We start from the raw sequence: 27991 nt of genomic DNA on the forward strand, positions 1-27991 counted from the left end.
TGAAGAAGAGTTAGAAATCAGCCTGAAAGAAACAAGAAATGGAAAATCACCTGGAGAAGATAAGCTAGGTTCAGAACTATATAAATACGCAGGAACAAAATTCAAAGAAAGACTTGTTATTTTTAAATAAAATTTACTCAACTGGAATCCCCCCTCAATAGAATGGAAAAAAGCAATTGTGATTCCTATCTTTAAGAAAGGTAATAGAGATGACCCTAAAAACTATAGAGGTATCAGTATACTAAATTCCTGTTACAAAATATATAGCAGAATCTTAAATAACAAACTAATGAAATATTCCGAAAACTTTATTCTAGAAGTACAGAATGGATTTAGAAAAGGACGATCATGTATAGATCCAGCCTTTTGCCTAAAATTAATAATAGAGAAAAGAAGAGAATATAATTTAGAAACACATATTGCATTTATTGACTTTGAAAAAGCATTTGACAAAGTTAATTAAATGAAATAATAATAAAATGGAGTAAAAATTTACATCAAGGAATTAAACTTTCACCTACAGTTAACTTAAACACTCTCCTCTTTGCAGACGACCAAATAATAATTACAAATTCTGAAGGTAACTTACAGAAAGCTATTTTAAATCTAAATGAGATATCCAAAGATTATGGTATGATAATATCAACGGAAAAATCAAAAACTATGGCCTTTAAAGGACAAGATCCAGTAAGAACTAAAATAGTAATAGATAACAAAATCTTAGAACAGGTGAATTCATTTAACTACCTAGGATGTATGATCACATATGAAAATGAAAAAGATATAAACGCAAAAATTGCAAAATATTTAAAAATAACAGGTGTAATCAACTCTATATTTAAACCAAATACAGAGTTGAAAAAAAACCACCTAGCTCAAAAACAAACCAGGCTAAAAGTTTACAATACATTAGCCCTACCGGTCTTAATGTATGGAAGTGAAATCTGGACAATAAAACAAAAAGACAAACAAAGATTAACAACAGCAGAAATGAAGTTTATGAGAAAAACTGCAAAGTATACCCTATTTGATCACAAAAGAAACGAAGATATTATGAAAGAATTAAACCAAGAACCAGTAATAGAAAAAATTAAAAAATATAAACATAAATGGATGGAACATGTCCAAAGAATGAAAACAGAAAGATTACCAAAACAAGCCTTAAAGTACAAGCCACTAGGAAATAGAAAACCATGACGTCCTCTTAAACGATGACTTCTAAGGCCGGAACAGGCCATGCTAGGCCTAAATCCTTGACACGTATGATGATGATGATGAGATTCACACCCACAAAAGACTTTGGTAATAGTACTTTAGTAATTAATACCATGGGTGGGCTAAAAAGTGATTAATCCAGAAATTCTACTGTATAGATTAAACACAGAACCTTTTATGAAACCACTACAGGCCTCCAAATAAGCAAGGTGGTGGTCTCACATTTGGATGGTGAAATTCATCTATCACCTAAAGATGCTCCCAAAACATCCATGCCCACAGTCAGGTTCAAACCTACAACCTGTTGGTAGGAGAGTGGATATACTAACTATTAGGCCAATCAGCCCTGCAAATTTGAAAATATGTTTTTTCAAAATTTAGTTCACCATCTTTACCAAAAATTGTGCCTAAATAGCCAAAATATTTTTCTATGTGCTCTCCATCAAAAATGCAGCTGATTTCCATGTTTCTGTTTTCATAGTTTTCTTATTTTAAAAGGGTCAATTTTTATTGTAAATTTGTAGTAGCAGATATCTCTTTACTTAAGAGTCTTGAAAACTTCCAGTGGATTTATTTAGTTTTAAATCACCAATAAAAAGCAAAGAGTTGAGTTTACTTCAGATTTTGATAGCAGGCTTAATGTCATTTTAGTTCATAACGTGATCCACACAAATGATGAAATAACAGTTGAGATAAATATGCACCCTTGTCTTATACTTGATTTTACAGCAAATCATTCTCTCTTTATATCCTTCAATTCTATGATTACTTAAGTGTGAGCTAAATAATACTCATATAATGTTCCATCTACACCATATAATGTAATTTGGAATAGCTTTTCTTTTAGCAACTTTTCAGAGCTACAAAACTTAAATATAGATCCCTATTATATTACTGTTGGAATCTGCCCATGCTAACAGATTAGTTATTACTAATATCTTCTTCCAGAAACACCCACAACGGATCTATACTTGAATATCTAACACTGACAGGTCAGGGCACCAGATTGATTCCATCCTGGCTCTCCAGCAGTGGAAGACAAGCATATCTGATGTGCATACTTGTCCTGGAGCAGATTGTGGTAATAGACAATCAGCTAGTAAGTGCCAAAGTAAGACTAAGACTCCGAAAACTTCCAAATCAGGCACATCCCACTAGACTGGATGTTAGAGTAATTCCTAGTGGATTCACAGAAGAAACATCAACTAGACTGGGTGATTTTTTGGAGACCATTGAGGAGAACTCACCAGAAATGCTTTGGGAAGGAGTCAAGGTGATAATACAGGACATAGCCAAATAGTATTTCAGCCCAATAAAAAGACCAAGAGACCCATTGGTATCAGATTCAACGTGGGAACTAATCAAAAGAAGGCGAATGGAAAAACAAAGAGACACAGGGACTAAAGAATATAAGATATTACATACAGAAGTCCGAGGAGCCATCAAGCAGGACAAAGAAAAGTTTTATACTAATAAATGTGAAGGCATGGAGTTCCATATGAGGAGGAACAATTATAAAAGGATGTTTTATTTAGTTCGTGACCTAAAGTACAAGTTTGAGTCCAAATTGAATGTCATCAAAGACAGGAATGGAGCATTACTAACAGAGTGGATAAAGAAAATTTGGAGGAGCCCTCTCACCTGGAAAATTCTAATATGGAATCTCCTCCACTTAAGCATGAAGTTGAAAGAGCAGTTAAGCAGCTTAAGAGCAATAATGTCCCAGGTGTAGATGAAATCCCAGAAGAGTTAATTATGGAGAAATAAGTTTCATAGATTGATTGCAAGGATATGGAAGACAGAATCATGGACTAGAGACTGGAACAAGTCTGTTTTCATGCCACTACAAAAGGGAGATATGAAGGATTGCAAGAAGTATAGAAATATTAGTTTAATATCTCATGCAAGCAACATTTTATTGAAGATCATGCTAAATAGGATTGAGGCAGAGATGCCAGAGGAACAAGCAGGTTTTAGGAAAGGTAAGGGCACCACAGATCAGATCCTTTGCCTTAGACAGATCACAGAAAAATATAAAGAATTTAGACTCCCTCTCGTAATGTGTTTCTTAGACTACTCTAAAGCTTTTGACTTTCCAGGACGTGAAACTGTGGGAAGTAATAAAAATAATGGGTTTTCCTCAACATACTATTAGGTTAATAGTCAACTTGTACAGGGAGCAAGAAGCCACACTAAATACAGGTGTTGGATTAACTGACTGGCTTCAAGTTGCAAAAGGGAGTTAGGCAAGGATGTTTACTTTGTTCTAACTTGTTTAGTATATATACTGAGGACGTCACGCATGATGTCCTCAGTATATATACTAAACAAGAATTGGATGAACTCAAGACAGGAATTAGGATAGGTGGTAGATTGATCTGTAATCTGAGGTATGCTGCCGATACTATACTCCTCTGTAATGACAAGGAAGAGCTAGGACAAATTCTTGATCAAATTAACAAGATCAGTAATAACAGAGGACTTCAACTTAATCCTAGCAAGACAAAGATAATGGTTCTCAAAGAAAATACAAACAGGACAGCTCTTGAGAAACAAGTATACCTTAATGGAGAAAGAATTGAAGAAGTCAGCAAATCTGAGTATCTGGGATACATTATTAATATGAAGAATTGCTGTTCAGAAAACATCAGAAGAAGATTAGGAATGGCTAAAACAAGTCAGAGACTTGTCTAAAATCTGGAAGGATGAATCAATTGCCATGGGAACAAAGTTGAGGATTTTGGATGCAGCTGTTTTTCCAACAGTGACTTATGAATGTGAGCCTTGCAACCTAAAGAAGTCATATAAGAAAAGAATAGCTGCTTTTGAGATGCAGTGTTACAGAAGGCTGTTGAAAATATCATATAAAGGCATACAGATGAATAGATGTTAGAAAAGATTAGTACAACTTTAAGGCTCCTTAAGGATATTGACAGAAGAAAGTTAAAATACTTTTGACAGATTGAAAAGATGGATGGAAGACTTCTCAAAACAGTAATAGAAGGTAAATCCCTGTAAAAAGAGGAAGGAACAGACCATCAATGAGATGGATGGATGGTGTGGAGTGATTGATCTTCAGATAGTTGAAGCCTCCAGAAAAGCAAACAACAGGACTTGTGTGGCACATCACCGAGCATCAGAGTGACCACAGAGCATCTGTGAATGTCATGAACAGATGATGATGATTATATTACTATTATTTCTCAAATATTTGTAAAGTAAAAATGTGATCCCAAGAATCCCTACTTTTGCTAAATCCAGTTTGTTCTCCAAATTTCTCTTCCACAAATTTTCCTAACCATTTCTAGTAAATTCTTGCATAAATCTTACCTGAAACACGCAGCAGAGAAATTTAACTCCCAGTCTGATTCTCACATTCTGCTTCATTTCCCTTTTAGAGATGAGTACTATCATAGCTCTGCTCCAATCACCTGGAATTCAAGCTTTTATACTTCCATATTTGGGCATTTCTGGTTGAAACACTATCATGCGAAACGCTATTTGAAACTACAGGCAGATGGATTGAAAGAGGAAAAAGTCTGATTGAGTTTGTAGGCTGGACTATGAAATTATAACAGGCAGTTGCTGCTCGTGCATGGAGAAAAGACATAGGACTAAAAGAAACTGAGATAACAAATGAAGTGATTCAGTGAGATTAAGTAATTACATAAAGACGTGCAAAATTCACATTGACCAAATTAATCTCCTCTAGACAGCACTGAGAAATTTTAGGTGAGTTTTTAGTGCACCACTCCAACAATAAGATCAGTATCCAAGCTGAACAAATTTGTGATTTGTATAGCATTAGCAGCTGGTTGGACATATGGAAAAGAATGCCTAGTTTTTTTTAGAGATTAACCACCTTACCTGCCATTATGGATCAAATATGCATCCTCATACGCTTCGTATCCATCATATATTTCAATGTAATTTCCATGTTATTACAATTTTAATATGCACTTCGCATTTATGATAACTTGGATGTATATATACGTCCTGGCCGGTAGTGTGGTTAAGGAAACTATAAATGTGATGCATTATAGCAGAAAAGGCTACAGGTAAATATGAGTAAGAAGATTTGATCCTGTCTGGTGAGAAAACAGAGTGAGATGATTATACTTGCCAAGCAAAGATTTTCTTGTTTAATCCTTTACCCAAAAATAAGCAAAGTTTGTGCCTAAAGTACCTTCATGACTAAGTTCTTTTATATGTTGACTTTGCATCAATTGCTTAAGTATCCCATAATGCAAAGCATTAAGGGAAGAGTGCTTCCCTTAATGCTTTGCATTATGGGATACTTAAGCAATTGATGCAAAGTGGATAGTGATCCAGACTGGTCTCATCAGTGGGAGCCAGATCCAGAAAGATTAATTCAGAATTAATATGTTAATTCAGCATAATATGAGGCATGTGCTAGGATAATAGCAATAGTACAGCAGACAGCAAATGAAAAAATGATTTGCCTGTTAGCTTTATCTCGTCATCTTATTACTAAAGACAGAAAGCCTAATTGACAAGTATATATGAAAGATGAACCAGTAAATTTATTCCCTCATCGACATGAATACAAGGAGTAGTGTCAGCAGAAGCTGATAAACCAGCTAGAGAGGTTACTGCACTAGTTTGTCACTGAAGTATTTGATAACATAATCTATATATCAACATGCAATGCTATATTGGGGCATGAAACATTTTCAACACTAACAAAGCAGATATATTTTATGATAATGAATCATCACAACCAATCTGGGAACAGAAAGGGTCCTAATATAGGTATGCAAAGGCTCTTTACAAACTAGTATAACAAGGAAGAACCTAATAGTTCAATTATATTGTTAAGGATCCTAATAATGATACTAGCCATCGGTTTATGGACACATTTTCAGATGTCTCCAAAAAAGAGGGGTAAAAATCCCAAAATTGAATGTAGCAGGGAACCATAAAAAAAAAAAAAAAAATATACATTATATATATATATACACAGGTGCACATATATTCACATTCAAAGCACATCTTATTAATATTTATATAAACTTGGATTCTGTATTTTTATACTATCATACGAAGAAGAAAGGAATTAGGACTAGATTTTTCTCTCATAGAGTAGTGCATGACTGGAAAGGATTGACATTGGATGTTGTGTGTGCAAGGAGTGTGAATAAATTCATGAACAGGTATGACAGCTAGTGCAAATAGTACTTCCTCCCTCAATGTGTTCCTGACTCCCTAGAGGTCTCTTAATAATAATATGAATTGAACTTTTTTCTTCTTTGAGGTAAACCTGTTCTTTCAACATTTCTATCCTCATTCTCCCCACCCTCCCAAATCTTTATGAAGAACATAACAATGTCATGAAAATTCATCATCACAGGCTTTTATCTTTCATATTTTAAAAATTTTGGCAGATAGAACCTACAAAAGCTACTAGTAATAGGTCTTACGGTCATGATCCACACAGTTCAGAATATTATTAAGAGAGACCTCCCAGGACTCATTCAGGAAGGCCACATACTTATTCTTCAATTCATTCACACTGCTTGCACTCAACATCCAATGGCAATCTATCCCAATCATGTACCACCCTCTGAGAGAAAAATCTAACCTCACCCCTTCTTAGTGGCCTTCATTCTCAGCTTCCAAGGATGTCCTCCTATCTTTTCCCCACCTCCATAAATTATAAAATTCCAACTATTGAAATCCTGTATGACCCTTTCAGAAGTTTCTAAGTCTTGATCATATCACTCCCTTTTAAGATCTCCTGTTTGTTAGTGTCTGCAGTCTACAAATTCTCAATCTGTCTTCATAATCAGTATTCCACAATCCTCATAACATTTTTAACACTCCTCTTTGTACTCGCTCCAATATATCAGAATCGCAATGGAAACAAGACCTGCGTACAATAGTCCAAGTGAAGTTTTATCAAGGCTTTATAAAGAGGCAAAATGACATCCTTTATCTTTACATGTGAATGTTTGTTTCAGCATTGCAATTATCTTTTGAGTTGTATTTGCAGTCTTTGCCATATGGCCCCTGAACTTCAACTTCCTATCTACTAGCACTCCAAAATCTCTAGACTCATCAGTTTCTTCTAGCATAATCCCACCAAAATAATACAACATTGGATATCTAATCACGTTGAAATGAATGACTTTACATTTACTGACAATGAACTGACACCCATTTTCCCATGCCCATAATTCCAGCCTATTCAAATTCTGCAAGTACTGCATATCAGCAGCATTCTTGATTACCTTACCTATCTTTGCATCATCTGCAAATAGCTGTATGTCACTTGTCAAATCCTTCTCAATATTAATGTACAGATTGAATAACAGTGGACCAAGCACTGATCCTTGTGGTACACCACTTGTAATCTTGCAGACTCATATTCCCCGTATATTATTTTTTGATAACTGTCAGTTAGCCATCCCATGGCAATATTCTATAACCCAAACCCATTTTCACCAATTTGTGCAACAGTCTACCATGCTGTATTCTGTCAAAAGCCTAGCAAAATCCAAAAGCATCATGGTGTATCCACTCCAGTGCATAGTTCAATGGCAACATCCGTGATATTTTAGCAACTTGTTCACATTATAGAATGTGAACAAGTTGCTAAAATATCATGTACCCTTGGTAAACTCATGTTGTTCATTGCAAAATAGAGATTCACTATCAATCCATTTCTGAATGCGAGCTCTAACCAATTTTTCCAAAATCTTCATCACCACTCCTGAGATACTAATTGGTTGACAGTTGGATACATCGGTTTTTGCGCCATCCTTGTGAAATGGAATTACAATCAATTCCTTCCATTCCTGCATAATCTTCCCTGTTCTGAGACTCATATTAAACAGCCTGGTCAAAGGAATAGCCAGTTCAGCTGAACACTCTTTTAGCACATGTGCTGATAATCCATCAGTCCCTATTGATGAGTTCTTATTCAATTTGGGCAACAGCTCTAATACCTCGTCCTCATACACCTGAATTTCTTCATCCAGTTAAGAGGTAGCAGTGAGCTCAATGTTGCATACACCAGCTTGATAGCTTTTAACAAAATGGTCACTCATTAGTTGAACAACCTCTCCTGCATCTAACTCTGATGCATCTGCATTTAGAAGAGTTATTCTTTCATATTCATTCTTTCTTTTACTTGCAGTATACCAATAGAATTCTTGTAGGTTCATTGCATTTTCATTCTTCTCATGAGATTCTACTGTTACCCAATCAATATTTGATAATTAAAGTGTCCCATTATGATTACTCTTTTTGCACTCGTCGTTTCTATTTGGTGATGCATTTCTTCATCACTAGCAACTGATCCACCAAGTCTATAATAACACCCCACTATGTAATCGATCATGTTAGATTCCACTTCACACCAGATGGCTTCAAACTTACTGCCACATGAAATATTGTTAGTAGTAGTACTACTATCATAAGTCTCAACTCTAAATGGATTCAAGTCATCCAGTATGCTTATAGTAATTAGTAACTATTAAAGTAATTAGTAACAAATTAAATAAACTAAACATAGAATATGCTTATAAGCAGTATATACAAAGGACTTACTGGATTGTTTCACTTCGACTAAGATATGGACGAGGAGGGAATGTAACACCACTAAAAAATAAAAATTATATAAATGATAAACAACAATATTTACTTCATAAACAGCAATAACACATACACACAGTAATACTTAGCAAAGTGTAGTTGAGGTGTTAAAAAAGTTCCTGTGTTATGGAAAACCGTGCTGTTAAAATTATAGTGCATTATAGGGTAATGCGTTCCAAACAATTACAGTATTGGTGAAAGAGAAAAAAAAACACAGTAAAACCCTGTTTTTACATTCCTGCAATTTACGTCATTTTCCGTTGGTCCTGTCTTAAGGTCTATTCTTACGATATATTGTTTTCCCGCCATTAATAACTTGATGTGGAGATTATTTCTCGTGATTTGTGTTTTTTTCTCGGGTGGCAAATACTGATTTTCGAATCGATTTCTGAGAAAATCTGCCATTTCTGTTCCCAGATGGCATTGCTTTCAGCTGTAGTTTCGTTTCTGCCATCACGGTGACGTGCATGCTTGCAGCAGTAATGTAGTGATGAGCGATAACGTGATTTTTCAATCACAATATGAATTGATATTGCAGAATTTCTGCTACATAATTTAGCATGTGAAAATTGCTTTCAAGTTGCCATAGTGGATTATCCATGTTAGTAACGTGGAGAAAAAAGACAGAAAAAACGTATTTCGGTAGAAGAAAAGATGGCAATTCTGCGACATGTAGATTGGCATGCTAGAACATGTTTGCATTTAGCAAAAGATCTTGGACTCTCCATGTCCACTTTGAACACGATAGTAAAAAACAGGTCAAACACTGAACTCAATGCAAAGCAATCTGGTGCTATGTCAAAAAAAACGAAAAGCAAAAACAATCAACAATTAAAGATTTTTTTAAAAATAGATAAATGTAAGTAATTGTAAATTCATTTATTTTCAGTTATTAAATTTTGTAATCTAGTAGGTAGACTCACATACTAGCAGTAAGTCATCTTTTAGCCTTTTTTTAATTTTTTTTTTTTTACATTTCCTGCTATTTACACTTTTTTTCATCAGTCCCCTGAAAAGTGTAAAAAAGGGGTTTTACTGTAATAACAATAATTGAGAATCATTTGTTTACTGCAAGCTCCACAAAAATACTGATTAATTTTCACTTAAAAATTAAAAAGGATTAAAATAAAAAGAAAAATCAGTAAACATTGTGATTGTAACAGAACAGAAGTTTTTATTTGGAAAAATTGATGGAGACAGTGAGCTAAAATCATGAATGGTATGCTGGTGGAGTTGTTTGAGGAGAAGAGAGTACAGTTTGGGGATGTAGGCATGTGCTTGAGGGAAGAATAGAATTATACAGACACAATGGATTGCATTTGAATGGCTTTGGAGTGAGTGCACTGGATAAAGTGTTGCTAGATGGAAGTGCAGTGTGTGTGTGTGTGTGTGTGTGTGTGTGTGTGTGAAAGCAAGAGATCAGATGAGATGAAGTCACACTTCATCTCATCAGGAGAGTGGTATTGAAATAAACAGAAGTGCTTGGCAATGGGAACAGTAGTTGTATGATAGATGGAGAGAGAGAGAGAACAGAATGCAGGAGGAACATGGAAATGAGGAGGGGTGACAGGGAGACATGGCAGAGGGGAGAGTGGATGTTGGAAGTAGTAGTGAATGTATGTATGGGGATGATCAACATAGAAATAGAATAGATCTGGATGTAAGTGTGTGGTGTGGGGGGGGGGGGGGGTTGAGACTGAGCTGATATATGTGGTAACCAGTGATAAAGGTGATTGGGCAAGGGAAGGTGTGGTGGGGAAATCACAAACAAGTGACTTGGGTAGGACTGGTTATAGTCCAAAAAGTAACCTGCTGAGTTTATTTACAAATGCCAGAAGTATCAGACGGGAGATGAAATAGTGTCGCTGACCGAGTTCATTTGTCCCCAAATCGTTGGAATAAGATGATATCCTAATGGGAACAGAAATGGAAGCATACAGTATTTTTCACAGGGATAGAAAGGACAAGAAGGGGAGTGATGCTGATGATAGCAGAACTGAAATAGGGCTGAGATATCAGGAGGGAAATTCTCAAAGAAACCTTAGAGCTAATCCAAGCTAAATTTCCTCCCTATATCTCAGCCCTATTTCAGTTCACAATGAAATCAGGTTATTTCATTTGGCAAGGAAAATTCTACAAACAAATAGAGGGGACAGCCATGGGTTCACCACTCTCCCCACCCTTGGCCAACTTTTTTTATAGAGACTTTTGAAGAGAAAGCCTTAAACTCTGCCCCACAAAAACCAACCACATGGCTTCGCTACATTGATGATGTGTTCGCTATTTGGCCACATGGCTCTGATACACTCCTCTCTTTCCTAACACACTTAAACAACCAACACCCCAGAATGAAGTTCACCCTAGAAAAAGAGAAAAACAACAGCCTCCCTTTCTCAGACACACTAGTCACCTGCCAGTCTGATGGAACCTTGGTTTTCTCAGTTTACAGAAAACCCACCCATACAGGCAGATACATTCACCAACAATCCCCCCCCCCCCCCCTCACAACAATATGAAGTAATTAAGACACTACACAACAGGGCTAAACTTATCTGTTCAAATGACAATGCCCTAACCACAGAACTAAACCACATCCTCAACACTTTCTTAGCCAATGGCTACCCCCCAAAAAAATCTTGAAACCAGTAAACCACAATCCCCCCCCACACACACTTCACAACAAAGATTACTCTAAATCCATTACCATTCCTTACATCTGGGGCACCTCGGAAAAAATTACAAAAATCCTAAAAAAACACTTGACCTCATGTTACAGACCATATAGAAAATTGGTGTCCCTTATCCGCTCCACTAAAAACCAACCACTTACCCTAGACCAACCTGGTGTTTACCAGGTCCCTTGCAGCTGTAAGCTGTCCTACTCTGGCCAAACAGGCAGACAGCAAATATCAGAATTTCAGAACACAAGGACTACATCCGGTTTCACCAGTACAGCCACTCTGGTCTCTTGCAGACCATGCTCTGGATACACACCACAGAAAATGGTGGAAGAAAGCCACGGTAATACACCGTAGTAAATTCAAATTTCAAAGGCTATTCATGGTATCAGCCTCAGTCCTAAGAAACAATCCAAACCTCAACAAATTTGGTTGCATGAGACTGCCCCAAATTTGGGAGACTTACATCAGAAGACCTTCAGCCCAACGGCCAAGTATACCTACAATAGCCTGCTAGGGGGCACCATCAGGACTTTTAGGAGAAACAATAGCTTCCTGCTTCATCCTCATTTACTGTGTGTAGTGCCTGCGTCTTTATTTTAAGTTACTGTGAAGATGGCAACGGGACGTTGCCGAAATATTGGAAATATAGATTAAAGTTAAATTTAATTTATATCCTGTGTACGTTGTAAATTCCTTAAATTATTTAATAAGTGTGGCTGTAAATTATAGGCCAATCTGTATTTCTGGAGTTGTGGTAAAGGTACCAGAGTGATTGGTGAGAAGTAAGATACAGAAATAGGTAGATAACAGCACTATTCTCTGTGGTTATAAGCACGGGTTTGTTAATGCGAGATCATATACATGAAACTGCTTTCTTGTCTCACAACTACCCTTACACATTGTACTAATTATCCCATTCCAATTTTCTAATAATAACTTCCATATTCGAATGTGATAACATATACATATTTACCACTTTTTCTTTCTCTTTTTAGTTTTAATTTTGTTAAAGGGAGATCATGTGTTATTAACTTATTTATGTACAACAAAGTGACAAATGTCTTGGACAAAGGAGATGCATATACAGTGGTATACTTATATTCTCAAAAGCTTTTAATAGACTGCCACACAACGAGTCATTGTTGTGTGGCAGTCTATTAAATTGAAACAGATGGGAGTGGATAACAGACTTTTGGGTTGGATCAGTGATTGGCTGTCAGATAGGTATAAGAAAGGTGTATATGGGAGTGCAGTATCCTAAAAGAGGAAAGTCACTAGTAATGTGCCATAGGGGTCAGTTTTGGGACCATTTATTGTTCAATTTGTAATGCACATTAATGATATTGGAATGGGTTTAACTGGTGAATATGCAGCTATTTGCAGATGATACAAAATTGGGGTAGAGAAATACAGAGTCAAAGTGATGGCCTTAAAGGAAAACTTGAATAGATTGTATGAGTGAGTGAGTTACAGTATGCAATTGTCATTTCAATGTTGTAAAGTGTAAGGTTTTGAAATTTGGTAAGCAATGATGGGATGCAAAGTATAACTTGGTGGGAAGACTTTAAAGGAGATATAAGAGATGAGAGATTGGGGAATGGTGGTGGACAAGGACCTGAAATTCAGGGACCACATTGCAAAAGTTGTTAAGATGCCACATTAGATAATGGAAATGATGCAAAGGACCCTGACATGCAGAAATAAAGAGGTTATGATGCCAATGTATAAGGCCTCATATGGATTACGAGTGCACAGATTTGGTGACTGTGTTTTCATGGTGATGAGGATATGTAAGAAACAGTTCAGAGAAGATTCCCAAAGGTGGTCAGTGGTTTTTGAAATTTGGAGTACGAGGACAGATTGAGGGAATGTAAATTGCAAAGCCTCATGAATGGGAGGAGGATATTGTAAAATCTCTCATCATATGTAAATCATGAGAGATTTTACATTTTTCTAAGGAGATTGCACTTAAAGAAATGTCAATCTTGCCTGCAATCTTGTATTTGTAGTAACTTAACCATTAGCCTTTGTTAAAATAATGTGGTGTCTGACGGCATTATGTAACACTGTTAAATCATGTCCATATATGCCAATTTCAAGACACGTGAAGTATGACGTCATCATGTTCAGATATCAATATGTGACCATACATGGAACTTTCTAGAGACACGCATATGCATACAACAGAAATCTGGACCTTCATAAGGTGAAACGTCGAGAAGGACTTTGTCTTAGTTTTCTAATGCTTCTCTAACCTGGGTCTGCCCCGACAAGAAGTATTATGTCAATTGTCAGGATGTCTTATCAGGAAAGAGCTGCACATTGCTGCCACATTAAGGGTTCTACATAGAATAATCGATGACTCAGACAAAGAAGAAATTTGGCAGGAAATCAATAATGAGCTAAGAAGGAAAGAAGGACAAAAGGAGCACTTTTGTGTAAACAAAAGATTCATGTAAGAAGCAGTGCTGAATGAGAATTGAAAGTAAGAATGTACATCAAGTGTGTCTGTTTATGGGTACAATAAGATAATATAAACTGATATTGAATTAAGCTTACTCAAGGTATGCTTTATTGTCAGTTTGTGTATATATAACTGGAAGGATATTTTAGATTGTGAATTAGCTTTAAAGGAAGAAAATTAGAACTAAGCTTGAATTAGGAAGAATTGAAAATAGCAAAGAATTGTTATGCAATTGTATACATATGTTAATGTGAATCAAACTGTGTAAATAATGCCTTTTGATTTAATTCAATAGTTTCTGAATAACACATTGGACTGATCCTGTTAATGCATTATCCTAAAAATTTTGAACCTGCATAAGATAAAGTTTAAGTGATCAATAATCAAGCTACAACTAATTAAAGGTAAAGATTAATATAAGTAGAGAATGCAAACAATATCAGCTTTTGTCTTTAGTTTAAAATCTTATAGTCTCGCACTCAATACACAGTTTAACTGGTGTAGTTGGAAAACAAATAAATTCGTTAGACTATAGAGTGTGAGGATATAAGATCTAGTATAAATAAATAAATGGCGACAGTCGACCATTCACATAGTCCACAAAGTTTTAAGTAAACAACAACAAACAAAAGCAGGGTTGAGATATACGTTACTCAGAAAGGAGAAAATAACAATATGATTGAGACATATAAACTAGTCAGCAGTTATCAGGTTGAAATGGAAGAGATTTTTCATAGAATGAAGGGGGGGGGGGGGGCAGAGAAGAGGTAATTCCTGGCGACTGTATAAGGAGGGTGTGAGCAGAGGAGCAGCTTCTTTACATGGAGACTGGTTATTTAGTGGAAAGTATTTCCTGAATATGTTGTGAATATTGTCACATTGCATCAGTTTAAGGCATGATTGGATGAACTATGTGTGAGATAGTATGTACCTTCCACAATGAGTTTCTGACTCCACGGAAGTCATATAATAATTATATTTAAATAATGCAGTTTGAACAGATTTTTTTCTTCATTTTTTTCTAAATGCATATCTTTATAACATGGAACATAATTTTCAGTGCATGTCAAATTTTAATGCTTAGTTCAATGTTAGGATTGGTATCCACAAGAAAATCAGAAGCATGATAAATATTTCTGATTAAAGTTGAAAGCACATTTAATCTCCCTACCAGCTGAGGTGAATGAAATTTAGCTGGACATCTATAGATGTCATGGCCAATCGGGGGGGGGGGGGGGGGGGGGGGGAGTTAATGAGAATTCTTTTGTAGATGCTTGCACCTGAAGTAATTTCAGGACTGGGGCAACTCGTGGTAATGACTTCACATCACTTGCCTTAGTATCTCATAATGCAAATCACATCTCCTTGCAGACATGTATAATGCTATAAGGATTAAACCAAGTATACAATTTCTTGGTATCTTTAATTTATAGTATTACCAAGTAAAAAAACTTCCAACACCCTTTCTCTAATCCAGAGTAATTTAATAATAAGGTGTGACACCTTTTGGCAACTCGTATATGAGAATATGACTCTCAATTACTTCAAACCTTAGAATCACCTCTGGGTCTGGCTCCCACTGGAGAGACCTCAATAAAGGCTGAAACTGGTCTCTGGTAGATAATGCATAGCATTATATGTCTGCAAGGAGATGTGCTTTGCATTATGGGATTCTAAGGCAAGTGATGTGAAGTCATACCACCTTTACCACAAATTGCCCCAGTCCTGAAAATACTTCAGGCAAAAACTTTGTTCGTTTAGACTTCGATAAAGGATTAAACCAAGTATATAATTTCTTGGTATCTTTAATTTAATGTTGTTATTGTTGTTCCATGGAGCCTATGGATTTTCAGCTTGGTAAACCAGCAAAGGCTTTAATTTTGTCACCAGATGCATTTCCACCTCATAAAAGTGTCAAATGGTCTTCTGAAATATTATATCCTGGTTGCAACTTTTCCTTTTCTGCTAAATAAGTGCACATCTCCCTCCAAAACAAACCTTTTTTTTGACATTAAAAATTTCTTCATCCTTGTAGCCTCCTTTTTCACTTCTTTTAAGTGATTGGTAAATTTTGCAGCATCATATGCTTTTTAAAGTTACAAAACTGGCAACGACTTGCTGAAAAAGTTTCCCTTTTATCTTTATTTTCTTCTCTGTTTTCTTTTACCTTATACAGACATGTTATGTTGCCTTAGTGTGAATTATCATCTGACTTAATGGAATTTTTTTTCTGATTGCAGCCTTCAATCCATATCATTAAAAGATATCCACATTATCTGTTGCAGAACTCTTCTATTTACTGATCACTTTTGTCATATAAGATGCTGCAGCTATTCCATGTTCTTTTATTTAATCTTTCTTCTTAATTAGCATTCGTATTGATGATTTTGGATGTGTAGAATGATATATGTCATACATGTTCAAAAGGGTTGTGCTTTTGCATTATGGGATACTAAGGTAATATTTGCTTACAATTTGGACAAAAGATTAAACCAAGAATATAATTTATTGGCATTTTTAATTTAGTCTAACCATGTGAAAAATCTTGTATCATCTATCTCTGATCCAGAATATTTTAATAATAAGGTATACGCTATATTTTTTTAATAATAATGTATACACTTATAAGGTATACACTATATACAGAATATTTTAATAACAAGGTATATCTTAGTGTACACAGAATACCTGTATCATCATCATTTATTTATAATTTTACAATTATAAATAGGGAAACCAATCAAAACAAAAGTATTCTGTGTACACTAAGATAGGACTTGGAGGTTGTTATGAAGTGAAGGAAAAAACCAGGCTTCAGATCCGTCAATTAGCATATGACAAATCTCTGATACAGAGATTTGGGGGGGGGGGGACATTGCTGATATATTTTTAATATGGATTTTGGGGTCTTGCCTCTTTTTCTTTTTCCATCTGTAGGGGTATAGAGGACCAGGGCATTAAAAGGTACAGAGTATGGATGTCTGAGATGGTGGCCGAGCCATTTTATTTGGTTTCTTTGAACAGTGCTGACTAGAAGATCTTGCTGTTTGTGGGAAAAATATGATTTCTGCATCACTTCAAGCTTTCTCTTTTGCATTTTCTTGTTCGTTGTTATTCAGCACTTTACTGTCAATCTTCTTACTCGCTCTACACTTTTGATCTCACTCACAAAACACATGCTCACCAGTTTCTATCTTTCCACAAATCTTTCATTTTAAAAAGCCAATACATTTCACAAATGTGCCGCAGTGGAAACAAAATTGCATATGCTGAAATCTGTATTTAGAACTTCCAGCAAAACAGCAATGAAATGGCAGAGGAAGCAAAAAATTAGAAAAGAAATTGCATCAGTTCAGGCAAGAAGAAAGATCTTATGTAGGTGGAAAATGAAGAGAAGGAAATGATAGCATGCTTACATGAGTCCTTCACAGGACAAAACATGAGATAGAATGGTTGAAGAATTAGCTGGCAAGTGGTAAGGAAAAAATGCAATGGAAGAGAAAGCAAAATATGGAAGAACAAAAGAGAGAGGATAAGAACAGTTCTGTATGGAGACTCAGTGATAAGAGAAGCGCTCGAGGGGAGCATGACAAAATCATGTTTCCCTAAGGCCAAGATTAAGGATGTTAAGTGATAAGGAGGAATGGGGAGGAGGAGTTAAAGAGGTTATTATATTGACAGGTACAATGATCTTGCAGATGCAAGAAAATAAGAGTAAGAGAGTAAAGATCAGGGGTGTGTGTGTGTGTTTGTGTGTGCTGCTATGGTATGATAAAGGTGAGTTGAGAAGGGCCGTGATTGTGAATTAGTGACTGAAAGGTAATCAGCAAGCCATGAGCAGTACAAGGCACATGCACGAAGGATGACCTTATGGTAAAGGCTGAAGCTAATTATGAGAGGAAGCTAGCTTCGTCTCATACAAACTAAGAAGAGCAATAGTCAATAAAGATGATGCAGAGCATGCAGGATGACTGGCAGAATGGGCAAAGGATAATGACTACCAGATTAACATGTCAAAGTATAAGGTTATGCATTCTAGAATTAAGAGATATAAGCTGTGTACTAAGGAAATGACCTGCAGAAAACTAATGAGCACAGGGATTTGAGGATGACTGTAGACCAGTGGCTGAAGTTCAGAGGAAATATTGGCAAGGTAGCCAAACTGCATATCAGATTACTGGTTGTTATTGGACACACTAACAAGCATGGATTGGGAGGTTATTATTTCCCTTTATGAGGCTTTAAAAAGGCCACAAGTGGGATACTGCATGCAGATCTGGTCACCTACCTTCCATGAGCTGTGGTGGAGAGGAAACAGAAGTTACTAAAATTGTGGCAGTCTATGGAATGTTGCATATTGGGTAGATTGAGGATTTGCTGGCTTCAAAGACTAGTTGATAGGCAAAAAATGAGAGGGACATTGCAGAAAAAAGTTATTAAAGGAATTTTATAGAACTAACAAAGAAGACTGGTTTTCAATACATGGTAGGAAGGAGGAAAAAGAAATAGATCACTTCTGTAAATTGTGTAAGAGTCTGAAGGAAAAATTAGTTAGGATGTTAGAACTTGATTTTTTGTTTAAAAGGTGGTAGACTGGCTGAAATTGGTTTCCAGAGGTGGCTGCAAGCGCTTTGCCAGTGAATAAGTTCAAGGAGCGGTATGATAAGTATTGTGTGAATAATAGTTAGAGCAAACCTCCAGCAATGAGCAACTCATGGAGATGCCCAATAAAATAATATCTTTATTATATAGTTTCTGGAGTAATTTTTCTGTATTAAGAATCAAATGTTTGTTTGAAACTAAAGAAACAGCAACAGAGTTTAATGGCTTTTCCCAAACTATTTCTGTATAAGTGAAGATCTGATGAACAACAGAAGTGTAAAGTCTGCCCATGAAAGGTTAGTTGTAAACCTATTGAAAATAAACATCACAGGTAGGTTAGGGAATTTATTTTGCACTTGGTTAGACTATAATAAATTTAGTTTAATCCTTCATCCAAGTGTAGGCAAACAAAGTTTGCACCTGAAAATATCTTCAGAACTGAGGCAAAGCGGTACATTTGTTGACAACTCGTAGCAAAGGTGGACCAAGCTCTCATCTATCCTTGTCTTAGTATCTCCCATAATGCAAAGCACATCTCCTTGCAGACATGTATAATGCTATGCATTAAGGGAAGGGCCACTACCAGACCGATTTTGACCTTTATTGAGGTCTCGTCAGTGGGAGGCCGACCCAGAAGTGGTGATACCTCAATAAATCAAAATCAAAATACCTCAATAAGAGTCTAAACTGGTCTGGGTAGTGGCCCTTCCCTTAATGCATAGCATTATACATGTCCACAAGGAGATGTGCTTTGCATTATAGGAGATACTAAGACAAGGAGAGATGAGAGCTTGAAGTCCTCAAGCTCTCATCTCTCCTTGTCTGTCAAGAAGAGATGAGTCCTGAAGTTATTTTCAGGCACAAACTTTGTTTGTCTACACTTGGATAAAGGATTAAACTAAATTTATTATAGGTAGGTTAAGGATTAAATATTCTGGAAGTTCTGTTCAAGAAACCAAGTGTGGAACTTTTTCTAGCCACTTCAGGCATCCAGTAAATAAGGTAGTGGTCTTATGATGGCTGATGAAATTCCTTCCTATCTAAAAGACATTTACAACATCCATGTCTGTAATAGGAAATGAAGCCAAAACTTACTGGATGGAGAGTGGAGATGCTCTCCATACAGTCAATTCTCACTACAGCAAAATTGGAGGAACCACAGAAACAGTTTGTTATAATAAATAATTTGCAACAATGAATTCTCTTTAGAATTGTGTCTATGGAGCTTTGGTCTGACAACTTTATCACAGTGAGCAATTTTGTTGTAAGCACCTGTTTTAGTCAACTGTAACAGGATTACTGTTTGGTAACATCTGTATGTTTCCTTTCTTATGAACTGGAATTATTTTTCCAGGTAGCCTATTTGGATTATATCAAAACAAAGGCTCCTGTTAATTAATAATAGTAATCTTCTTTGGAAGTTTAATCCTTCATATTTAAAGAAGTCAAATTTGCAAAATATATATGGATGAAATTATTATTTTTGTATAAAGTAACTAATGGTCTTTAACTGGCCAAGTATTCACGAAACTAATTATATATTTTAAAACTAGCTTGCAAACCAGATATTAAATAATTTAATTTTATAAATCTGTACATTATTTTGCAAACTATCATATACACATAAAATATGGTAATCATGAAGAAATACTGACAGGAGAACTGCCAATGAGATATATCTGTATGTCAGACAGGCAATCCTTGAGTGTTTATCAACAAACACACACACATTCTGTATATTTGGTAGGTTTCCCTCCCCCATGCCTGACTAGCAGACGGCTGTATGAAGTAGATGGAGGATCAAGTAATATAGAGAATGAGTTGTGTGCTGTAAAGTGAACTCCCATGACAGGTTCCTCTAGAATATTCCATGCCATGGAATATTCTAGGGGAACATAAAGGACAGTAGAAGCAACTGCCTATCTCAATTTTTCACTTGCAGTTGACCCTCACAATAGCAAATACAATAAAAGAAACTCCCTCACTATAATAAACTGAGTCCTAACTAAATCTATCTATGCTATTCTAAAGAAATGTAGTTATAGCAAAATATCCTCAATAACAAACTTTCTTGTGGTCATTGTGAGTTTGGTATAAGAAGAATAAACTATATGCTGCTGAAATAGTCCAGATTGTCTCAACAAAACGAACTGCAACCACTTCTAAACTCTTATTACCACCCCTCTCAAATTTTTTATGAATGTATATATAACTATACAAATATTTTCTGAATGCTTGCCTCCAAGATCAATGGAATATTTAAAAATACTGGAGCTGCAATAATATAAATAATGAAGATTTAACAAAGATGAATTAAAAAAAATAATAAATAAATAAATAATAAAAAGTGAAACTTACGGGGGACAGTATTCTAGAGATATACTAATAATATCTTCAGGAGTAAAGATAAGCCTCTCTCCTCCTAATACTTCACCTCTTTCTTCACTTGAGGTGGGCACAGCTCCACTTGCAACTATTATTTTAAATGGTACAGTAAAAACATTTATATGCAAAATTTAAGTATAAAGAAAGAGAATAATATATATTTAAAAACTATTACACATGACTTCTTCAAATTTCAATCCAATAATGAAAGAATAAGTTAATCCTGTCCAATGCCGACAAATTTCATGCCATGAACCTTTGACATGCATGCAGAGTCACTAATGCAAACAATATAAATAATTTACATAATTAATAGGAGACTTCAAAGCTTCTTTAGCAAGCCAGTGAACTCCCATATGAATAAGCATTATTCTAAGCGTGGTGATATCTGAATTTTGGAGCAATGGTTTTATGTAAATGTAACAGATTTAACATTCCAATGGGAAAAAAAAACAAAAAAACTCAATGTGAAATGCTGTTCAAAGCAATAATTTCATGATATTTTAATCTTTAATCTTGCATTGCTTCCTACTATTTCCTAATCATACCACTATACAATGCAACTATTGATTACTTACGGACCTGTCTCTTAAATGTATCAACATGAGACATGGAAAAACTTACTTACATGACTTTATTATGATGTCATTTTGTAATCACCTGAGATGAGCTCTGCTCACCATACTTGGAGAGCAGAGGTAATGTCAGATGATATGGTCACTCAGAAATGGAAAGGTTACAAAAAGAACCGTTTGAAAGGGATGACAGGAAAAAGACCAAAACATAACAGCTGACAATACTGGAGTCCTGACAGATTAATTTGCAGAAAAATCATCAAAAGGAAGTTGGTAATAATGTAAATGTTTCTTGTAATGCTATCATAATTAAAACACTTAAGGAATAGAACAACGTAGTTAGGATATAAATTAAATTAAACTTTAATAAATATTTTCCGATATTTCGGCAATGTCACATTGCCATCTTCTAAAGGAACTTACACAAAAAAGCACGTGCACGTAGGCACTACAAACACAGTAACTGGGAATGAAGAGATGAAGCTATTGTTCTCCTAAAAGTCCTGATGGTGCCCTCTAGTGGGCTAAGTAGGTGTTCTTGGCCGTTGGGCTGAAGGTCTGCTGATGTAAGCTTCCCAAATTTGGGGCAGTCGCATACAACCAAATTTGTTGAGGTTTGGAGAATTTCTTAGGGCTGAGGCTGATTCCATAAATAGTCTTTCGTATTTGCTACGGTGTATTACTGTAGCTTTCTTCCACCGTATTCTGTGGCGTGTATCCAGAGCATGGTCCGCAAGACCAGAATGGCTGTACTTGTGAAACCGGATGTAGTCCTAGTGGGCACCATCAGGACTTTTAGGAGAACAATAGCTTCATCTCTTCATTCCCAGTTACTGTGTTTGTAGTGCCTACGTGCACGTGCTTTTTTGTGTAAGTTCCTTTAGAAGATGGCAATGTGACATTGCCGAAATATCGGAAAATATTTATTAAAGTTTAATTTAATTTATATTCTAACTACGTTGTTCTATCCCTTAAGTGTTTTAATAATGCATAACCAACGTATAAGCCTGTCTACGAGAATCAACATCATCCATGGAGATACAATCGCACGGAAAGCCCGCCAATACGGTAAATTGAAATTGAAGCTGTCTAGACAATTAAATCGTCTAGCGTTCCTGAAACGCTGCCGAGAAAATAAAGTAATCCCGAACTGTGTAAAATTTAAGCACCAGTTTGTGTCACAAAAAGCTCTCCGAATATATAACCGCGCTAGCTACGCGAACAAATCACTGCCACGCGGTCACTCTTAGCGGACATTAACGAAGCTAGTCGAAGATGAGCTCTCGTGCACTTTAAACCACGAACTTTGGTCGATTTTACGTGACGTCTCATGTACCGCTGCCGACAAAGAATTTAAAAAAATACGAGGCCGACAGATGAAAAAATTCGAAAAATTAAAAAAGAACTCTACCGTCCTTCCAAAACTTGCTACCAATACCGTAATCCTTTCTTCAGTCACCCTGAAGCCTGAAGCAATCAACGCGCTGTCACGTGGCCACAACTTCGCGATTGCTCCCAAAAAAATACCCAGTGAGGATATTATGATCCAGATCGAACGCGGAATCCGCCACCTTCCACATCGAGTCACCAACAGTGTGAGACTGGATGTAGCTTGTGTCCTTTCCAAAGCAGTCCCACCAAAATCCGACATATCCAACAAGGAATATAAAGCTCTACAGGAAATGAAGAATAATAAAGAAATAGTTATCACCAAAGCGGATAAGGGAAACGCAACTGTAGTCCTTAACCAAAAGGACTACACAGGTAAGCTGAATGCTCTTCTCTTAGATCGGGCTACTTACCCCCCCCCCCCCCATCAATTACAATCCCACCAACTCTCAAATTAGAAAACTTCACAGGCTCCTTGAGAGTCACTTCTTGGCCTGTAGAAGTTACCAACAGATTAAAGCCATTTAACTCTATACCCCCCCGTATTTACGGACTCCCAAAAATACATAAAGAAAATGTGCCATTACGTCCCATAGTGGATGGCATTAATTCCCCCACATACAAATTAGCTAAACATTTGGCCAAAGAGCTCACACACTATACTGGCAACACACCATCACACATAAAAAACTCAGCCGATTTCAAAGCCAGCATAGAAAACCTTACACTCCAACATACTGACATAATGGTCAGCTTTGACGTCTCCTCTTTATTCACAAATGTCCCACTCAAGGAAACTTTAGAGCTAATCCAAGCTAAATTTTCTCCCGATATCTCAGCCTTATTTCAGTTCACAATGAACTCAGGCTATTTCGTTTGGCAAGGAAAATTCTACAAACAAATAGAGGGGACAGCCATGGTTTCACCACTCTTCCCACCCTTGGCCAATTTCTTTATGGAGACCTTTGAAGAAAAAGCCTTAGCTTCTGCCCCACAAAAACCAACCATATGGCTTCGCTACGTTGATGATGTGTTCGCTATTTGGCCACATGGCTCTGAAACACTTCTCTCCTTCTTAACACACTTAAACAACCAACACCCCAGAATCAAATTCACCCTGGAAAAAGAGGAAAAAAACAGCCTCCCTTTCCTAGACACACTAGTCACCCGCCAGCCTAATGGAACCTTGGTTTTCTCAGTTTACAGAAAACCCACCCATACAGGCAGATACATTCACCAACAATCCCCCCCGCACACACAAACACAACAATATGGAGTAGTGAAAACACTATACAACAGGGCTAAACTAATCTGTTCAAACGACTTGGCCCTAAACACTGAACTAAATCACATCCTCAACACTTTCTCAGCCAATGGCTACCCCCAAGAAAAGTCCAAAAAATATTAGAACCTACAAACCACAGATCCCCCCCCCCCCTCCACAACAAGGATTACTCTAAATCCATCACCATTCCCTACATCTGAGGCACCTCGGAAAAGATTACCAAAATCTAAAAAAGCATGACCTGACCTCCTGTTACAAACCTTACAGAAAACTGGCATCCCTTATCCGCTCCACTAAAGACCAACCACTTCCCCTAGACCTACCTGGTGTATACCAGGTCCCTTGCAGTGGTAATCTGTCTTACTTTGGCCAAACATGCAGGACAGCGAATATCAGAATTTCTGAACACAAGGACTACATCCGGTTTCACAAGTACAGCCATTCTGGTCTTGCGGACCATGTTCTGGATACACGTCACAGAATACGGTGGAAGAAAGCTATAGTAATACACCATAGCAAATACGAAAGACTATTTATGGAATCAGCCTCAGCCCTAAGAAATTCTCCAAACCTCAACAAATTTGGTTGTATGCGACTGCCCCAAATTTGGGAAGCTTACATCAGCAGACCTTCAGCCCAACGGCCAAGAACACCTACTTAGCCCACTAGAGGGCACCATCAGGACTTTTAGAACAATAGCTTCATCTCTTCATTCCCAGTTACTGTGTTTGTAGTGCCTACGTGCACGTGCTTTTTTGTGTAAGTTCCTTTAGAAGATGGCAATGTGACATTGCCGAAATATCGGAAAATATTTATTAAAGTTTAATTTAATTTATATCCTAACTACGTTGTTCTATTCCTTAAGTGTTTTAATAAAGCATAACCAACGTATAAGCCTGTCTACGAGAATAATGCTATCATAGTATCTTGATGACCTGGTAGTTTTAATATACTTTTCTAAAAACATGAAAGAACACAAGCAGCTGCTAGTCAACATCAAGAAAAGAAAAGAAAACAAAACAAATTTTTATCCTATTTTATTCATTCTTCAGAAGAGCCTTCCCTGCATTGTTTTCCTCGATGACAACAACCTCCAGCTCTTTGAGAAACACATTAACCAATTCCTACTTTTTCTCTCTCTCTGATCATTTAGCTACACATGGAACGGTTGTGTTATAGGATTTGCAACACCACTCGTGTGGGGTTGACATACATAAGATTTTTGAAAATGAAAAATGTACACAATAATATATGTTTCAATAGATGATGGCAAACTACTATCAGTTTGTCTTGGTAGCTCAGTTGGTAAAAGTTCCTTTATAGTTACTGGAAAGGCTATTGAATGAACTTGTAGAGCTCTCAAATTGATAACTGATTATTTTTTAAACAAATATATTAAAAAAACAAAGAAGGAAAACTGTATAGGTTGTTTAACAAGATTACCTCCCAGTACTGGTAAAGTTTAGACCGATCACACTTTTTCAGGTTCAGTTCTTATAAGAGTTTCATAACCTTTATGCAAAAATAATAAAATTTATCTGAAATATTTTTTCCTCATTTCAAGGGGATCAACAGGAAAAGAAGAAGAGATTAATAAAGAAAGAGCCACATGGCTTAGTTTCAGTTAGGTAAATTATATAGAAATAGTGGATATTAAAGATCCAATATTATTTCAAAACCAAATGTATGTAGAAACTATGAGTTTTGTCATTTTGACCAGAGAGAGCTTATGAGAACACAATCCCCCAGCACCAGTTGCTCTAGATTGCACTACTTAAAAGAATATGACTGCTTCCCAAGTGTCTGTATATTCGCCTTCCATTAGTGCACTCAATAAAGGTCTTACTGGCCTGACAGCTCTTCTCCACCCCACACACCAGACAGAAAGCTTATGAGGGCAAAAACTCTCCTTCAAAGAAGAAGACATTGGTTGGCACCTGAGTAAACAAAAGAAAATACTATTAGAATTTAAAAGAAACAACGGTTAGTATCTTGTAATTCAAACACAGCATTATTATTATTAATACACAGGTACCTCCACGGAGTCCAAAGACTCATCGTGGTAGACCCAAAATATTCGCACTACATCTATTGCCTCTCCTTGAACTCAATGATAGACAAAGCACTCACAATAGACTCTGAGAACCCATTCCACTCATTCACCACTCTCATAGTGAAAAATCTAGCCTTCACATCACTGATGACAACACTTTTACTCAATTTCCAGGGATGATCCCTCTTGTTTTGTCCCTCTTCTAGACACATACTGAAATATTTTCTCTGAATCAAACCTATAAAACTTTTAGTAACTTAAATGTTTATACCACAACTCCTCTTTTTGCCTATCAGTCAACTTTTGCAACCTACAAACCCATAATCCATTGTCACAGAGGGTAATCCTAAAGACCACTGAGAGTCTTGGTCACTTTCCTGTGGATCCTCTTCACCACTTCCACAACTCTATCTACCCCCTCCACCCAAAAATCCTTAGCTTCATAAATTTCTTGAAGTACACAATTTGTTTATTGACACTAGACACTTGATTTTACATTCTCAGATATATGTACACACCCAATTCTCCATTTACATGGTAGATTGGTTCCAGAAAAAATCATGTAAATGAAAACTGTGTAAAAAAGAATATAGTGCATATGAAAAAATAGAAGAATGGTTCCAGATGTGAAACCCCAACACAAACGATTAGTTATTTTCAAACAAAACATATATATATGCATCTCTTAAAGAAAACAGTGTGTCACTAATAAAACAGAAATTTGAAAAGGTCCAAATACATCCACACACATGGTTATTAGTTACATTTTATTCGCAGACACTTTCTGACAGTAGCTGCATTCTTTTGTGTGAGAATGGAATTAAATTACTTCCATCACTAAACACTTTGGCTGTCCTGTTCATACTGCAATGGCGAAATGTTTTCTTCAGTAAAAGAAACTAAATTAGCACTAATTTCCAATAATTCTGCAGGTTGATTTTTTTTTTTTTTTTTTTTTTTTTTTAACCAGCTGTTTTGACTAGATTTTTGTATAATTCTTCATATCACACCATACATGACTTCAGTTCATGTTTAAACTGTCAGCTCGTTCAGTATTTGGATCATGTGTAAGAAAATGACTTTGCTATTTTACTAGCTGTTTGAAGCCCTTCTTTAATTAAACCTGTAATGAGTAGAATCTCTTCATCATCATTGAGATTTTGAGGGACAGCTTCTATTATTTTGTCATCGCTAACAGCCTTGTCAACCATCAATTCTTCAATATCTGCAGACAAAAATTCATTATATCCTTCTCTGCTAACTGCATGTGCTAATCTGATGATATTGGGATATTCAGTTGTATGCTAAGGTAGAGGGTTTTCTTTTTCACACATTCTGACTAAGTAGTTTCCAGCATGCATTTAAAGTTGATGGTTTCAATTCTGATAATGCCAACTTAGCAGGTTTGATGCAATCCAAAATAGAACATTTCTTCCTCACATCAATAACTGTCAGTAAAATTACCCTCATCTAGTTTATCCAAAATGTACTGGAATGTTCTTCTCATGTAGTAAGTTGTGAAGATAGCGATCACACCCTGATCTAGTGGTTGTATTAAGTATGCTGTATTAGGTGGCAGAAAACAAAATTCCACGTTAGGGTGTTCTAAAGCAGGATGAATAGGCAACATTGTCTACAATCAATAAAATTTAAAGTTCAGATTTTTTCCCATCAAACAGCATTCAACTTCTGGAAAAAAATATTGATGGAAACATTCATTAAAAG

At 36.2% G+C, this 27991-nt stretch overlaps 1 protein-coding gene across 1 annotated transcript in view; it reads right to left on the reverse strand.

Annotated features, from left to right (window-relative positions):
- Positions 1-27991, reverse strand: part of LOC150100525 (polycomb complex protein BMI-1-like) — a 265230-nt gene that overhangs the window by 125237 nt on the left and 112002 nt on the right. Inside the window, exons 6-7 of the mRNA XM_090402672.1 lie at positions 20938-21052; positions 8788-8838 (exon numbers count right to left, since the gene is read on the reverse strand). Coding sequence (XP_090258798.1) covers positions 8788-8838; positions 20938-21052 — 166 coding nt within the window. The remainder of the gene's footprint in view (positions 1-8787; positions 8839-20937; positions 21053-27991) is intronic.

The sequence above is a fragment of the Typopeltis vanoorti genome, chromosome 13 (assembly GCF_054136105.1).
Source record: "Typopeltis vanoorti isolate ZY-2024b chromosome 13, IOZ_Tvanoo_1.0, whole genome shotgun sequence".
NCBI lineage: Eukaryota > Metazoa > Arthropoda > Arachnida > Uropygi > Thelyphonidae > Typopeltis > Typopeltis vanoorti.